Source organism: Triticum dicoccoides, chromosome 7A (assembly GCF_002162155.2).
Source record: "Triticum dicoccoides isolate Atlit2015 ecotype Zavitan chromosome 7A, WEW_v2.0, whole genome shotgun sequence".
In the NCBI taxonomy this organism is placed as follows: Eukaryota; Viridiplantae; Streptophyta; class Magnoliopsida; order Poales; family Poaceae; genus Triticum; species Triticum dicoccoides.
Window position 1 is genome coordinate 222,858,269 of NC_041392.1, and position 16,925 is coordinate 222,875,193.

Sequence of the window (16,925 nt, forward strand, 5' to 3'; positions counted from 1 at the left end):
CGGTGTTGGGTAGTCGCGCTCGCGCGGCTTAAGGAAGGAAGGGAAGGGGTGGTGTGCGTCCAACGGTCGGGTACTTTAGTGAGGCAGGCAACGGTCGAATTTTCGCTGGGCCTCACGGTGATGGCCCATTCACATCATCAATGAGATCCTCATTTTTGTCTCAAAAAAAAAAAATCAATGAGATCCTCATTTTGCTAAAACAAAAATCAATGAGATCCTAAAAGAAACTTAGAAAACTCAAATAAAAAAGCATCCATGATTATTAAGTAAAAGACAATTCATCGGCGATGGTTGTTGTTCTGGTGCGCTGGTCCTACAGGACCTTAGTACGACGACTTCCCGACTGTCTACTACAACAAGGTCTGTCTGGCTCCGATGAGGGAGAGGCGATGACGGCAGCGTGCCTTCGGCTCGCTTCAATGCTTGTAGTCGTCGCTAGGTGATCTATGGACCTGGATGTATTTTTTATTTCTGGTGTTCTTTGTACTATCTTGACAGTTGATGAATAGATTGAAAGTTTTCCATGCAAAAAAAAAAGTTGTCCCGAAAGTAGGGCGACCTTTCTCAGATTGTCTAAGTTTAGGTCTGCCAGGGCCAATATGCCCCATATTATATTGCAATTGATAAAATACCCCATCTTTGCTCTATACCGTGCCCAGCGACGGAGGCTCCACTGAGGTGAGTTGGTGAACTTGAGATTTGCTTAATTTTGTGATGTGTTTTCGATGTGTTGGGACTTGAAACCTTCATCTATGTGTTGGAACTTGAGATTTACTTTGTGATGTGTTGCTCTATTTTGCTATGTAATGGAAAATTTTATCTATTTTGTGTGACTAGTGTGTCAAACTTGTTGGACAACAAGAATGTATGCCATTTTCTCTGCTATAGTTGCTTAAATTGTCTGAAGTTTGAACAGTACACTATGAATATACTTGATTTTTTTTGTAAAATTTTCAGGTTTTTCTGGGTAGTTCAAATGTTTGCCCAAACTTTGGACAAACTCGGACTAAAATTTCAAATCTTGTTTCTCTCTGCCCCTTGTCCAGAATTGGTTGAAATCTGAACAGCGTACTAAGAATATATTTGATTTTTTGTAATATATATATATATCTGGGTTGTTCAAATTTTCGCCCAAAATTTGGGATCTTGTTTTCTCTTTGCCCCTTTTCCAGAATTGGCTGAAATTTGAATAGTAGACTACTATGGTTATATACTTATTTTCTGTAATATTACCGGATTTTTATGGGAAAGTTAGTTTTTTTGATAAAATTTGAAAAAACAAATTGCGATGCATACAAGATTGCACGGGTTACTAACATTTTGTTTTTGATCAGGGGTATTTTGGTCTTTTACACCCACTCATTTATGTCATATGGTAAAGAGACATCATCAAGTTAAGTGTGTGCTATTTCTGTCAAGAGGCAAAGCAAAGATGGCTCATTTTACCAATTGCAATGTAAGATGGCCCACGTAGAGCAAAGGTAGGTCATGATCAATAAGCTCAAATTTATAAGCCTCTTATGTATATTTTCAAAAAAAATAAACTACCGAAAAAGGATTTCCCCTCGCTTTATATTATAAAGCAAACATCACCACATACATCTGAGCGAGCCGAACAAACACACGCCACCACGACACACAACACACACACCCAAGGCTAGATACAAGGGTGCCAAGCACCATCACACCACTCGGACACAACCAAGCCAACAAAGTATGAGCTACGAAGAACTACTTGGAGTCACCGAGGGGGTGAGACGGACCATGACGAAGCAAGGACTCCAAGACGGTGCCTCCCAGAAGGGTACGACCACGGATAGCCGCCACCGTCCGATCCGCAGATCAAGTTTTCACCCGGAGTGACGCAAGGGGTGAGAGCACCGCGACGGAGCCTTCAAGAAGAATACGACGTCCACGAACGCCGCCACCGACGGCCAGAAAAGGACTGGGCAGGTGATGAACCCCGGTGCTCGCACCCACCGACACACCCCTGCTCCGCCAACCACCCGCAGTCACGTCCCCCGCGAAACCATGGCTGCCCGTCCGCACCTGAGACGCAGGTTCCGCTCCCGAACGCCACGCCTCCCGCCGCCAGGGCCGCCGCCCAACATCCAGACACCCCTAAGACCATCCAAAGAGATCAACTTTGCACCAAAGGAGCCCCACCGACCGACGAACCGCATCATACATCCTGCCTTGAACATCGTCGGAGCTGCGACAGCCAACACGCGGCCGAGGAAAGGGGAAGGTGGGGGAGCGGACGCATCCGGACCGGCACACCCCTGTGCCAGTGACGGGGGCCCGAGCACGTCGGCGCCACCCATCCCTCCAACCAGCCTCCCCACCGGACACTCCTGTGCCGCCCCACCTCGGCGGCCGACGCAACACCGCGCAAGGCCACCGACGCAGACCCGACCACCGGCAAGGGGGACCCCAAGTATAGCCGTTGAACGCCAAGAATGCTCACCGGGGAGCCCATCTGCCCTACCGCCGTTGTCCAGCCGGCGGGACGACTGGATTCCGACCAGCACGCCCACCTGCCACCGCCGCTGCGCCTCCACCACCACCAGCCGAGGCCACGGTAGGGGCGGACGCCCGCAGCTCGCGCCGTCCGGACCCAGATCTGGCCGAAGCTGCCGCCGGAGCCCGCCGCGCACCACCTCCGCTGCAGCCCCTTCACGCCGCCGCCCACAACTCGCATCGCCGCCACCACCAGCTGCTGCCTCCGCGCCCTGAGGAAACGCCACGCCGCCGCCCGACCCGGAGGCCCGCGCCTGCCGGGCCGAGAGGGGGAAGGAGAGGGCCCCGCCGCCGCCAGCACTGGCCGGGCTTTGCCCGCCAGTACGTCGGGGCGGCGGCGAGGGGAGGGAGGAGCGAGGAGGGGGGCTGCTCGCGGCGCTAGGGTTTTCCCCCGGGTGCTCGCGGGAGCGCCACCAAAAATAAACTACATAATCCCCCGTGTCGTCCTCTGGGCGACTCGGGCGGCGATCTGATCCTCTTTTCCCGGCCGTCCTTCTCGTGCGTCCTCTCCTCGCCGCCGCCGGTCAGCGCCGCCGGGCTTGCCCGTGTGGTCGACGGCGGCGGCGGGGCTCCATACCCGTGGCGCTTAGGCAGTATTTGGCGGCGTACGAGCGGCGACTGGACGCCATGAAGGTGGAACTTGCAGCGACGGCGAGGGATTTTGGTTGGTCGGCGGCCTCGCAGCAACGGGTGCACGTCTTTCCTTCCCTTCCCTGGCGGTCAGGAGCATCAAGTGGCAGGGGTGCAGACGGGCATGAGGTCCATGAACCAACCTGTACAGCACTCTCATGCCAGATAGGCGCAAGGGCGCAGCGTGCTACGGCGTAGGCCAAGCGACGGATGTCGTGCCTGTCGCCCACGCTGTGCGTTCGAAGATGGTGGCCATGGTGGTCGTCCACTCCGGCAAAAGGCCGGTGGCACTATGGATCTGGCTAGTATGATGCTGGTTTGCACTGCCCTAGACCTTATTGGTTGTGGTAGTGGCCGGATGGCATCGTCTGAGGAGTTTTAAACTTCCGATCCAACGACAACAGCGAGTTCCTATTCACGGACTGCGTCGAGGATGGAGGCGATAGTGTCAACGTGTGCTGCTGTCGTCTTATAAAGGTCAGCCATATGTTGTTGCTTGCGAGCACGGCGGGCCTTCGGATCATCCCGAACTTGGATTTTGGCGGTGCTGGTCTCCTGTCTCCCCGCGAAGACTTCGCCATGTTGTGTCGAGCGACCCTCGCCATGGCTCATTAGCCTATCGCCGGGACGGTACGCGTGTGCTGCTAGGATCGAGGCAAGTGGAGGAGACAACATATGATGACTTCGATTGGGTGGTACTTTTTGGGTACCTAGTCTCAAGCTTCGGGGTGAAAACCCTAGGTCTGACCATTTGGTTATACATGGCAATGGTGGTGTTCTCTACGTCATTACCTTGATGAAGGCATTGCTTGGAGTTTACTCGGATTTGATCTTCAGGGTGAAAACCCACGATCTAACCTTCGATGGTTTGGTCGGGCTACGGCATCGCTTGCACGTCATTCTCTTCCTGGAGGCATCGCTTTTGAAGAACTTACCTTGTAGTCCTTGTGTTGTCAAGAGATGGTTTGGTGCCAATGGTCACTGCTGTATGCTGTCAAATCATTGTTTTTATCGCTTTCGGGGTTTTTATTTTCTTTTTCTTTTGCCTAGGCATAGCTTTGGTCTTGTTGACTTTGCTATTTGCCGACGTGATTTTTCATATGCGTGTGTTAGTGTTAGCTGTGTGCATCCTAATTATGCAGAGGCCGGGTGTGTACTCACTATAATTGTATCCCTCGATGCTATATTTTGAGTCAATAAAAAACACTCTTTGTCAAAAAAAATAGAAGGTGGAGAGCAGACTCACATAGCACTCGCGTATGTTCCCCGCCCAGAGACTGAGAGGGGAGGGGGAGGGGTGTACCATGTCCTATCCTCTTATCATTACTATCATAGTCAACCCCATCGATGTTCTTGGGAAGGTCATAACAATGTGGTACTTATCTTCTCGTATAGATCACATATCTCAATGAGAAACCTCACTCGAGGTTATAGTTGTGTTTGAACACAGCATCCCATATACATAGAATGCATGTGCAAGAGCATCTCCAACAACAACCCTATAATTGATGACCCAAAACTGGCTTTAGGTGTGGAGAGAGAAGATTTGGGTTCAACAGAAAAGTTTCTGCTCTTTCAGCAGCTCTAAAATTATTTTTTGGTATCGTAGAATTTGAAACATGGACAAGCATCATAAATTCATTGCATATTTTAAGCTCTAGAATGAAATGTTGCACATTAAACATGAAACGACAAACTTAAACACTGGCATTTTCATAGATCCCTAGCACTACATTGCGATAGACCTAGCTCTACTCCTAATTGTAGTAGTTGTCTAATTCCTCGTCGGAGATGTCAATCACCCCTCCGCTGGAAGGGCTGGCCTCGTGGTCATTGGCGGTAGACCTACTCCACGTCTTCATCTCCTCCTCATCGAAGAGCTCCGCCTCCAATAATTTGTTGCGCTCCGCCTCCCTCGACTCGCAGAATGCAGTGTTGTTGATTGTGGAGCTGTGAATCAACCTCAATGAGGTTCTCTACATAGACCTCATAGTTGGCCTCGGCCTTGCGTTGCTCCCCGGCCCAGCGGTGCTCCTTCCTCGTCACGGGAGACGGCCCTAATGGAAGGGGCGAGAAAATCCGCATCCAAGTAGAATTTTTGTTGTACATGATGAGAAACCTCTTCTGAGGTTATATTTGTGCTTGAACACGGAATCCCCATATAAATAGAATGCATGTGTAACGTGTTGGGAAGCCGCTGACATTTTCATAGATCCCTAGCACTACATTGCGATAACTAGATGGAGCTTGATGCGCTCGAGTTGTTTGTTAATCTGGTGTGACTCAACCATGTAACAATGCCTTGTTAAAGGTAGATTAGTTTTTTTTACGGGAAAGTAATTTTATTCATCAAATGACAGCCAGATCGTTTACAATCAAGAATGAAATGAAATCAAGGAGGTATTATCCCAAATAGACGGGGATTTAGAAATATAACAGGATTTAGCCAGACAATCTGCAACTTCATTAGCCTCCCTCTTGCAAGGTTAAAAGTGGATTGGTTCATTGCACGCACACATATGGTTAGCGTGGGGGAGATCTAGGCAATTGCAATAGGGGCATGTGCAATGCAAGGTGCTTATGTAGGCGTGCTTAAGAAGATGGAATATTGCCACATCAGTGAGCACTAATGTAAATTGCATCTACTGTAGTGCAAGCTCCCCTTCGTAGGTACTTGGATGATCTATTACACTAATTACCACAAGTTAAATGCACAAGCATCGTTGCCAAATCAAGCAACAAATCCTTCAATATAAGCAAAAGTTTTATCCAGCGTGGCAATAAAATTGCTTCTTTATCCTGCTAAGCACATTGCATGCTCCCTCGAACGTGCAACATGCCGCCGTGCAAGGTTTCACTAGTAATAAAATAGGTTAAAATTGACAATTGAACATTCTTCAAAAGTAACTCACTGATTCTAGATCCCCTCCGTTCCAAAATAGATGACTCAACTTTATACTAACTTTAGTACAAAGTTGAGTCATCTATTTTAGAACGGAGGGAGTATGTCTTAAAACCTTTGTCGATTAAAAAGGTTTAAGGTAATTCCACCTCAAGTGATTAATAATCGACATTTCTAAGCACATATGATCTATATTGGCTGTTTACGACCTCGACAATTTGCCATGTATGACTAGGTGGGATAGGTAGAATAGAATTCGATTTTCCTACAACATGTCTAATTTTGACAAATTTTATGCATTGAATTTGCAATATCCGCACACCACAATTAAATTGGGCACAATATTACTACTACACTGATCAACCAGTGAACTTTGTATTGTAATTTTGACCAATATCATGGTGAGCTTGTGATGTTCATCCACGCACAACAATTAATTAAATTGTGTGTCGAAAGTATGGTACCCTGTTGATAAGACCCAAGATCCGCCACTGGTTCAAGGACTTGTACATCACATAATGTTTCAGACTCTTGGTGATTACTGCATCAACTCTTGGTGCTTACAGTGTTATTAGTGTTTTTACTCACCTGTGGCTATGTGACTGAGCTATAATCAAATGTTCGTGGAGTAATAAGTATGTCATCACTTCAAACTTCAGTCAGGTACTCCTCCATTTTGATGGATAACTTTGCTCTACCTCATCAGCTCCGTCTGACACACCAGAAATGGTGTTGTGAGGCTTTTGTCTGCTCTGAACATGATGCCTTGAACTCATCCTCGCCCTCAAAAGCAAGGAATTGGCCATCACGCTGACTGAACTAAAACCCATCAGTGCTCCAGCTATTGACGGGGTCAGCATCGTACCCGTCACTGGCAGCAATGCTCCAGCAGCAACGGGTAGCCCAACCTGCAAAGTATCGCATCATAACGAGGCCTCGCAAGCAGGATTCTGAGCAGGCATATATTTTTAATCTAAGTGTAACTTCTTTAAAACTGAGGTCCAACATTATCCTGGCAGTTGATAACTTATGAAACACATGAGCAAGGCATAAAGAGACAAGAAAGGGAAACATACAATGTTATACAGAAAAGCCCACCAAAGATTTTGCTTCACTGTTCTCATGGTTTCTTTACTTAACTCTAAAGCATCAACAAGCTGCATCAAAGACCCATCAGCGCAGTTTATTAGAAAAAAGAAAGATGGTACTAGCACAAAGAGGGAAGTAAAGTTCAATGAATTTGGCAATGGTGTCAGTGAGTAACTCCAAGCTGCCGTGAATGAATTACCTGAGATAACCTATTACCCATGAGAACAACTGAAGATACATCACTAGCTGCACCAACACCCCCACCCATTGCGATTCCAACATCAGCTAAAGCTAGGGCTGCAGCATCATTGATGCCATCACCAACCATCGCAACTAACTTGTGCTCCTTTTGAAGTTCAGATATGAACTTCTTTTTCTCATGTGGTTTAACTTCAGAAATCACCTGATACCATTTAATTATGTACACAAGTAAATCACACTGAAAAGGTAACAAAGGATAAACAAATCATGGTAAGAAAAGAATCCTAATGAATGAAAGAAACGTTTTTTCATGCTTCCCATTGTGGCTGAAATGGTTTCAATCATAGATCTTTATGTTCGCTTAATAGTGCATGGGGATGAGAAATTGCTAATACCAGATGAAATCAATTTACATATTAAAGCCTTTCAGCTTGCTGTAAGATTTCCATGCATAATTAAAAGCATGAATCCATTTCCTACAAAGATACATAATAATATCATAACTTTATGACAAATGTTAATTATTTTTCTTTACGAAAAGTTGAACAGTGGTATTTACCATCTGAATTCATATTTTCAGGTAAATTAATAGGCAGAAAATTTATGCAGCATTAGGCTTCTAAAATTAATGATAAAACAGCACTACCGGTGCACCTTCTAAGATGTACTATATAAATTGCATATTTGAAGTCAGACAACATGTTCATTCTCATACTTTGATGTCATATAGGAGTACTACAGAAGTTTGTTGTTTTACTACAGGAACTATTCACCAGAAAAGAAATGTCCACATCGGTAAAGCAAAATTTAGTTGATATTACCTTGTCTAACTGAATGCCAACAACTGAAGCAACATTCATAGCAGCACTCTCCTTGTCCCCAGATAACATATACACACTAATTCCTTGCTTAGACAGGGCACTGATAACTTGATGAGAATCTTCTCTGATCTTGTCCTCGAAACAAATAAGACCAGCTAGAGTACCATCAACTGCTACATATGCAACAGACTGACCAAAACTTTCTGCTTCATGAAATGGGTCACGAACAACACCATGCCTGAGATATTGTCAAAACAATTGTTTACTAGTGAGCACAGTTCCTCAGTGCAACATAACAATTACACATGGAGCTAGTGTAATGGAGCAGAAAATTGATGCAATAATCCAAACAAAGTTGTATAGCTAGAATGAGGAAAGATATATGTCCCTAGTACAAGTCTTAGCACAACAATTGAATAAATAATTCAAGTGTACCTCCTAATCCAGTCTAATGTACCAACCGAAACCTGTTTCTCACCAATCGTAGCCACAGCACCAGACCCTGGTTCTTCCATAAAGGACCCATCCTTTGCCTGTAACGATATACATGGGAAAATGGCGAGCATATAAACACAGTAAAATCTGCAACTCTAATGGGGAATAAACTGTGCCATGAAACAGAAATGTCAATTAGGTGATCTCATTTTATCATAAAAGCACTATTGAGCAGAATATGTCAATTATCAAGTTAAATGGCAAAGGGTGCAAGATGTTTGTTTTCTTTCAACTCTGGTGCAAGGGTGGTTATGGGCCTAATGAGATTCAGCCACGGTCTGAATTCAGGTAGCAGAACAGTTATCCTACAACAGCCGTTTTAGTGTACCGAGGCAATTGGCATACTGAGGTCATTTTATCTCAGACTTGTTGAGCATTTCTGCTGTGAGTACCTTCATATTGATGCAATTGGCAGCCTGGGCAGCTTCCATGATCGCTTTTCCAAGTGGATGGTTTGTATTTGATTCTACTCCAGCAGCCAAACTAAGAATGTCACCTTCTGTCCATTCATTGTTCCAGTAATCTCTGATGACAAAATATGGTTTATCAACAGGAAGATCAGGGAAATAAACTTCACTTCTGCTGCTGAGGGTACATGAAGTGCATAAGTCACACATACGATTTGGAAAAAAAAACGCTATCCATGGAAATACATTGCAAATTTCAGGGTGTCCCATCCTATGTGCAGCTATGTTTTGCAGTGAGTTCCAGTTAAATGGGAAGTAAAAAGTAACGCATAAAAATTCTAAATTATAACCAAGTACAACTTTGAGGAAAGTAATTAGATACAACATACAAATTCAGTAAACAGAATCAGAACCACTTAACTTTGTATTTACACCTCCCTCGCTGTGAGAAGCTATTACTTTTGTCACTACAGGTTTCCCAATTGTTAAAGTTCCGGTCTTATCAAACACAATGGCATCAACTTCCGCAAATTTCTCCAAAACATCCCCACCACGTAAAAGAAGTCCTCTCGTTGCACCTAACGAAGTACCAACCTGGAAATAGTATATATGAATAATTGTTGACAGAACGTTTATTCAGGCAAAAGGGGCCATATCCTTTAGTTCCATACCAGCACTGCAGTGGGTGTGGCAAGACCAAGAGCACATGGGCAAGCAATTACCTACACATGAAGATCAATACCCTTAACTGTTCAGAAAGTAGGGCACATTGTAGGCAAGGAGAAGTTAAATTAGAAAAAAAATCTATCCTCAGCCCTGAACTATGGTATTTGGTCTGACTAGAACACTTTAATATAAAACCTTCTGTAATAGACCCTGAACTTTCTAGAGTCATTTGTCCTAACTGGTTTTCGATGGTGGTTATGTATTCTGGGGGTTTCTAAAAATGTGAACAATCATTGGTGTAAAGGATGTTAGAAAGTGAGAACCTGCAAATTTTCAGCCAAAGATACAACCATTTGTGTCATGAACAAAAGAGGGAAAGATATATCAATCCATCTCGTCTTTTTGGTACAGGATACAAATGATCATATTCTGTGATGCAAATTTTCAGCTCCTTATTTTATCAGTTATTCATTCCCTACACCTTCGAAATGTTTCACATTTTTCTGGAAAACACAAAAAGACGAGAACATCTATCTTGTTTTTTGTACATGGCAGAAAAACATGCATATTTTTTTATGAAACTTTGCAGATTCTCATTTTATAGTATTCCATTCCATTGCACCTAAAAAAGTTATTTCAAGTTTACTATAAACAATGTTATAGTCTAGGGTTGAAATTGGACCAAACAATATATTTCAAGGTTCATGGTCATTAACATAAATGAAAACCATAATTTAACATTTAAAATTGTTGGAGAGTTGTATAGACATATGAGAGGTACATAGATTTCTGACAGCTACACCTGTGCAACTCAAGTCTTCTTAACACTTAAGATGATACAAGTATGGGACTAAAAGCATGATTAATCCAGTTACACCCAATGATCTTATTTCCTTTATAAGAAACCTTTTTTAAAAGTTCAATCTTGAAATGAACCTACACTTTCAACATCCCTGCATTTCAAACAAACATGGCTGTTTTTCATGTCATTTATTTTGTAAGCTCAATAACTGAATTTGGAATTAGACAATTTTTTCTCTCAAGACAACACCATTCAAAGGAGTTTGCAGTTTACACTACCATATGCTACTTTAAGCAAAACATTACTCTTTATTCAAAGTAAATAGACAGGATAAGACTGTTAAACATGTGTTTCTTGGATCATACCAGAACACTGCAAGAAAGCTGCAAAGCCAGAGACATTGCACTTCCCTGCTGGATAGCAGCAGGTACAAATTGTGAACCAAAAATACTCCAGAACATAAAGGTAGCAGAAGAAAGCGCCATAACGCCATATGTAAAGTTCCCGGCAACCTGTTATGTAATAATAAAATGATTGACGCAATTAATCATAGTAATACAGTATAGCCTAAACCTATAACTAATTCAGGTTATGATATGGTAAGTGGATGAAAATATCTCTAAGATTGTTGTAACTGATCAAAGATCCGTCAGCAGTGACCAGGACAAAGACAGTAGAGGACGGTGTAACAAATGCCCTATGCGGAAACATATAAAAGAGCTAATACTAATTATCTAAGACCCCGTTCCCAACACGGGACAAAATCAAGGTTCCTATTGGGTTCAGACCGTTTGCTGTGGTATTCCTGTATTATAAACAGACCTTAATAAAAAATGGAATCAATATTTCGAGTGATCAGGAACTTAAAAGTAGAATACAGCAGTAAGTGCACACATCGTCTGAACCAAGAAACGTTTTGAACATATGTCTAAGTGCTAAACAGGCTCAAGTATCTACTGGAAGATACATTTTTACTAAATTGCTAATTACAATCTTGCCTAGGTCAAATAAAAATTGCAGAAAGTAGTCAATGACCCATATTCCATAATTATTTAGTCCACACAAAGGGTCCATGTGTGGAACTCGTGCGCCAAACTGAACATCGCATCCACATACAAAATGTTTATGTGTACATAATTGCGTTGGACATAATGATAAAATAGAACAATTCAGCATTATATCAGACATTAACACTAAATTAGTAGTAGTTCTCGTAGAGTTGGTCCCAGAGTCTCAGTTCCAAATGTGATGACAAATATACCTTGTCAGCTAATCGCTGAACAGGGGCTTCCCTTGTCTGTGCTTCTTCCACTAAGTGAAGTATGTCAGACATGACAGTCTCACCGCCAGGTCGTCGAACTTCAACTGTCAGTTTACCGTTTAAGTTAATGCTTCCCGCTGATACTTCTGCCTAACAAAGGAAAAAAGAATCAACACCATACTCATGCTAATGTTCAGATATTACCTGAATTCAGTGAGCCAGAAGGCACCAATATCTCCACATAAGACAATATTAGGTGGTTCAGAAAACATACCCCTGCAATCTTAGTTACCGGCATAGGTTCACCTGTCAAACTTGACTCGTCAACTGTACTTCTTCCAGCTTTCACAAGTCCATCGGCTGGAATGCGGTCCTGGACAGTGCACGATAGCAAACATTATACTAATAGGATAATAGCATGCGATCATACACGAGCTACCCATAATGGCTATAACCGCATAAACAAAGTTCTATGTGGACCTATGACAGGAACATAATATCATGCACTTGTACCTGTATATGTTATTATGTTTACTCATTAACACACAAGCAAATAACATGCCAAACTTTTATAACTGCAAAGGTAGGAAGCAACAAAACTATTACCCATAAAAAAACATGTGTAAACACTTTTATTAATTTGTGTGTTTGTCTGTGTGACTTATATTTACTCACCCCAGGCAGCACTAACATATAGTCCCCAACAGCAAGAGTACCACATGGGACCTCTGTGAATGATGATTGCTCTGCATCATTATCCACCATTAGGCGTGCTTTTGATGGAAGTATATTGAGCAATCCGGTCATATCACTAGCAGCTTTTAACTTCGCCCTCTGCTCAAGATTCTTCCCTAGAAGAACAAAAGCTATCAACATAATTGGTTCCTCAAAAAATGTCTTCCATCCCTGCAAGACAATCAGTTGGTATAAAATAACTACCATAAAATAGAGCAGTTGTACAATTAAATGGAACCTGAATTATGACTTTGCTCAACAACATCTGCAGAGCAGAGACAATGATGCAGTTGTGGTAAGGTCAAATTCCTGGTTCCTATGGTTTGATGTATCTGAGCTCATGCATGCAACTATACAACAATGTAATCCTTCCAGGAAGAAAGTAGGAGGTACCAGCTTTGGAATGAAGGCTGCAACTGAGCTGACAGCAAAAGATGACAGAGCACCTAAACCAACCAACGTATTCATGTTTGGAGAACCCTTGAATAGACTCTTTATTCCATCAATAATTAGTCTTCGTCCAGGCCCAATAAATGTAAATATTGAGAGAGACAAATGGAATCCAGTGGAATGAAACAGGTGCACCAATGGTGCATTAACTCCAAAGAGATGAGAAATATGTCCCAGTAGGCAAACAGCACATAGTGCCCAAGATACAGCAAGTTCTCGACCTAAAATAGAAACCAATGTCATGTTAATCATAGAAAAGACTCAAACTTGGACAAAGATCATAGGGTTGATGTTTAGTTGCCAATGCGAATTAAGTTTACCACTTTGCTTCAGATTTTGCAGTTTTTCGCCCATCTTTCTTTCAAAAACATTCTGTGAACTGACTTTCGAAGAATCTGCAAGTACAATAGACAGTTGCATGAAACTGGATATACTGGCGCCTGGCATTAAAATTTAGAGGGAAATTCAGACATAAACTGGAGGGCAAAGCCGATAAAGTGAATGACAAAGCAATTTCATCTGTCTTGCATTACATAGCATAATGTAACAACAGGACTTTGAGATATATCCAGCTAAACAATAGGCACTGGACCTCTAAAGCACCATTCATAGATCTTGCATATAAAAACCACTGAAATGCTTAAGCAGCATGCCCAGTCAACTTCTATTGAGGAACCTATCCATCAGCAGATTTTGCACATTAGGGACAACTAGCAATTCTCTAAGTTCTAAACCATTGTTCAAACAGTCCTCAACACATCCAATTAAATGGTATTATATCAGCCTCACGACATTACAGTATCAATTGTAACAGTTTACCTCGCTGGCTGGATTTGTACCCACATGTTGTCAACTGGCTAGCGAGCTTCTTACCCAACTGCAGTTTCCAATCCTGTACAGCTCTATCTTCCGGCACAGCCCACACAACTGCCATCTCAGTAGCAAGGTTGACAGTTGCAGACACCACCTGGGGCTGCAAACACAAGCACACTGGCTTAGAAAGACAGCTAGTTGACTAATAAACACCATGCCGGAAAACAGCTCTGAGCCAGTGAGACACGCCGAGGCAACTCACCTCATTCTCTTTTTCTTTTTTTTTCTTTTTTTGCGAATGACTCACCTCATTCTCCAAAATGCGTTTAACGCTTGCTGCACATCCCCCACACGACATCCCCTGCAGTCACAAGTTCAAACGCTCAAATGACTAATGTAGTCACAGATTACATAGTACTAGAAGAAAACATAATTCCCATGACAGCTTGAGAAGTTTCACCATGCAACTATAGCATATAGAACTGAAGTACCATTATTACTAGCATAACGGCCGTGCATTGCTACAGAACCACAAATATGATTCAGTCGTATTGGATTAGTAGTTGTTGTTGTTGTTGTATTGGATTAGTACTACTCCCTCTGTTCCGATGAATAAGGCGTACTTCGTTTAATTAAGACAAGACCTTTACCAACAATTACTCTTTTAATATTTGATTTATGTGATACAAAATCACTATCATAACAAAGTACTTTTACATACAAATCTGGTCACACAAATTTCATGTCATATAACCTTGTATTTATGGAGGGTCAAATGCATGTCTTAACAAAACAAAATACGCCTTACTTTTAGGAATGGGGGGGGAGTACTGCAGAGAAGAAACCCAATCAAGCAGTCAACACCACACCTGCGTAACTGCCGCGGCGATGGGATCACCATTGCAAGATAGATTTTATTTTATTTTTCAAATCGAGGGGTGTGGTAAGTTCTAGATGAATGAGGGAGACTGGGGTGGAGTGAGGGAGTGAACTCACACCACCACCAACTCCAATGAAGAGCAGAGAAGTAAAGACTAGCAGCTACAGTGATTCCATCTAAGGGGAAAATTTTACTGGGACGTGAAGATATGATGTAAGCATTTACAATTCCCAAGACATACATACCCCAACGTCAAGGATTATGGTATCGGCTTCCAGCCCTGCCGCTTCCTCTGCCACCGCCGTCCCCTGGGAAGCACGCGGCCGCTTCCACCCATCGCCGCCTCCATCACCGCCGCCCCCTCCATCTCCATTCCCCCTACCGCACCCGCCACCGGGAGGACCGGTCGACGCAAGGGGGGAAGCCGAGACGCTCGCGAACCAGCGGCGAGGGGAGGCCGGGCCGCGGAGCGCTAGGCGCGCGAGCGAGAGGAGGAGCACGTCGCCGTTCACGGAGCGACGCTGGGCGGAAGCGGCGAAGACAGGGGCGCGGCCGAGTGGGGCCGTGAGGGGGCGGCCGCGGAGGAGGATGTTGTGCGGGGACGTGGCGGGGAACGACCTGGAGCGGGAGGAGATAGCCCTGGAGATGGCGAGGAGGGGCGTGGACGGGTCCATCCTCGGGAAGCTTCTAGAAGGGTCTACGCAGCGGCGGCAGCATGCGGCGGCTCGGGCACTGCTTTGCTACTGCCGCTGTGTGCGCGGCGGCGTCGAGTGCCGGAGGTAGCGGGGATTGTAGAGTACAGGCCCGTACCCGTACGACGAGGAATTTGGATATTTGCAACTCTGTTTAATGAGTGAAAACTCATCAGCGGTCATTGGACTTGTCCACAAATTTCACTTTAACTCATCAGCGAAGGCCACATGCATGCTTTTTTTCAAATTTTCAAAAATGTCGTGATGTCGTGACAATTCTCCTTTCGCCAAATCCCTAGCCCATGTCCATGTCGTCCGTCGAATATGTCCTGAATCGCATCCTCGTCCGTAGCATTCGCCGCCATCTCCCGAGAAAAGTACAACCTACTGGGGCTCAAAGTAGACACGATGCACGGCACCATCAGTGGTCACCGGAGCCATCGAGTCTGAGAGAGACTGTCATTTTGGTATCCCGTTGGGAGGTGGAGGCACAAGAGTCCGGGAGGCGGCACTATGTTTTACCACATCGACAATGCCTAAATCCACGAAATAAGCAAACTCGAGGAATGCAAGGCAAGACCACGGGGATGCTCCGGTTGTATCCCCATGTGAGCCCTCACGGAGGCCTTGCCACAGCAGCCAACGCCGCTTGGGGCCATGAGCAACGCATATATGACATGTTTCTCTCCGCCGAGGTAGACTCCTTTTTCGCTACAAACCACCTCACCTACCCTGAGACGAAGCTCTCGCCCATACCTTGTGGTGACCCTACTGGAGTTGGGTTGCACGCACGAGCGCCAAGACCAGTACATGTGACACTGCATAGGGATCTACCCAAGCACGCACGCATAAGAGCCCCAGAGTGCCCATCCCGGCGGCAACCACGATGGGCACAACTTTTGCCTTGTTGGCCTCGATTCATCATTGCAACACTTCCCTAACACCATCGTTATCTACAGTCGCGCCTCCACCTCGAACCGGAACCGCCTTCATCGCTCGTTGTCGCCCTACTCATGCAACTACGTTGGGCACGCCATTGCGCATACTCGTCATCCCAGTTGACCGCGAAGAGATCGTACTCCATGGTTGTTGTGGGTTGGGCTTCACGAGGTCGGGGAAGACGAGGCAACTCTCTTGCAGTTACATAGAAGCGTGCTTGATGGAGGTTGATACGTCTCAAACGTATCTATAATTTTTGAAGTATTCATGCTATATTTACATCACTTATTTATGATTTTGGCACAATATTCATTTGGACTAACATATTAATCCAGTGCCAAAGGTTTGTTCCTGTTTTCTACTCCCTCCATTCCAAAATATAGTGCGTCCATGCTTTCCGAGGTCCAACTTTGACCATAAATTTAACCAACGAGACCAACTGTGGCGGGAGAAAAAAATTATATAATTGAAAACTTCTTTTGAATACAAATTCACCGGTATAACTTTTGCTCCCACCGCAGTCGGTCTCGTTGGTTAAATTTATGGTTAAAGTTGAAGCACACGAATAGAGGAAGCACAATATTTTGGAACGGAAGGAGTACTATTTTGGGTTTCTAGGTGA

General features: G+C 44.3%; 1 protein-coding gene across 2 annotated transcripts; it reads right to left on the bottom strand.

Moving 5' to 3' along the window:
• Positions 1-6,384: 6,384 nt before the first annotated feature.
• LOC119328742 (copper-transporting ATPase PAA1, chloroplastic-like) lies at positions 6,385-15,486 on the bottom strand. 2 transcript variants are annotated; one of them, XM_037601716.1, is made up of 17 exons: positions 14,918-15,486; positions 14,055-14,153; positions 13,799-13,952; positions 13,300-13,374; positions 12,923-13,200; positions 12,470-12,700; positions 12,069-12,167; positions 11,795-11,944; positions 10,899-11,045; positions 9,737-9,787; positions 9,487-9,659; positions 9,051-9,183; positions 8,599-8,696; positions 8,164-8,401; positions 7,341-7,544; positions 7,129-7,209; positions 6,385-6,960 (listed from the first exon to the last, which is right to left on the bottom strand). In XM_037601716.1, exons 1-17 carry the CDS (start codon positions 15,344-15,346, stop codon positions 6,712-6,714), a joined length of 2,889 nt encoding a protein of 962 aa, XP_037457613.1. In that variant the 5' UTR covers positions 15,347-15,486; the 3' UTR covers positions 6,385-6,711. The 2 variants fall into 2 exon arrangements, with proteins under 2 accessions (XP_037457613.1, XP_037457614.1); XM_037601717.1 differs by having other exon boundaries at positions 14,100-14,153; positions 14,918-15,485.
• Between the last annotated feature and the right edge of the window lie 1,439 nt (positions 15,487-16,925).

Coding starts and splice junctions, on each gene's coding strand:
- LOC119328742 (XM_037601716.1), bottom strand. CDS start 15,346: ATGGACCCGTCCACGCCCCTCCTCGCCATCTCCAGGGCTATCTCCTCC. Junction 13,375..13,798: donor GTACAAATCCAGCCAGCGAG/GTAAACTGTTAC, acceptor TTGTACTTGCAG/ATTCTTCGAAAGTCAGTTCA. Junction 9,788..10,898: donor AGCTTTCTTGCAGTGTTCTG/GTATGATCCAAG, acceptor CTTCATGTGTAG/GTAATTGCTTGCCCATGTGC.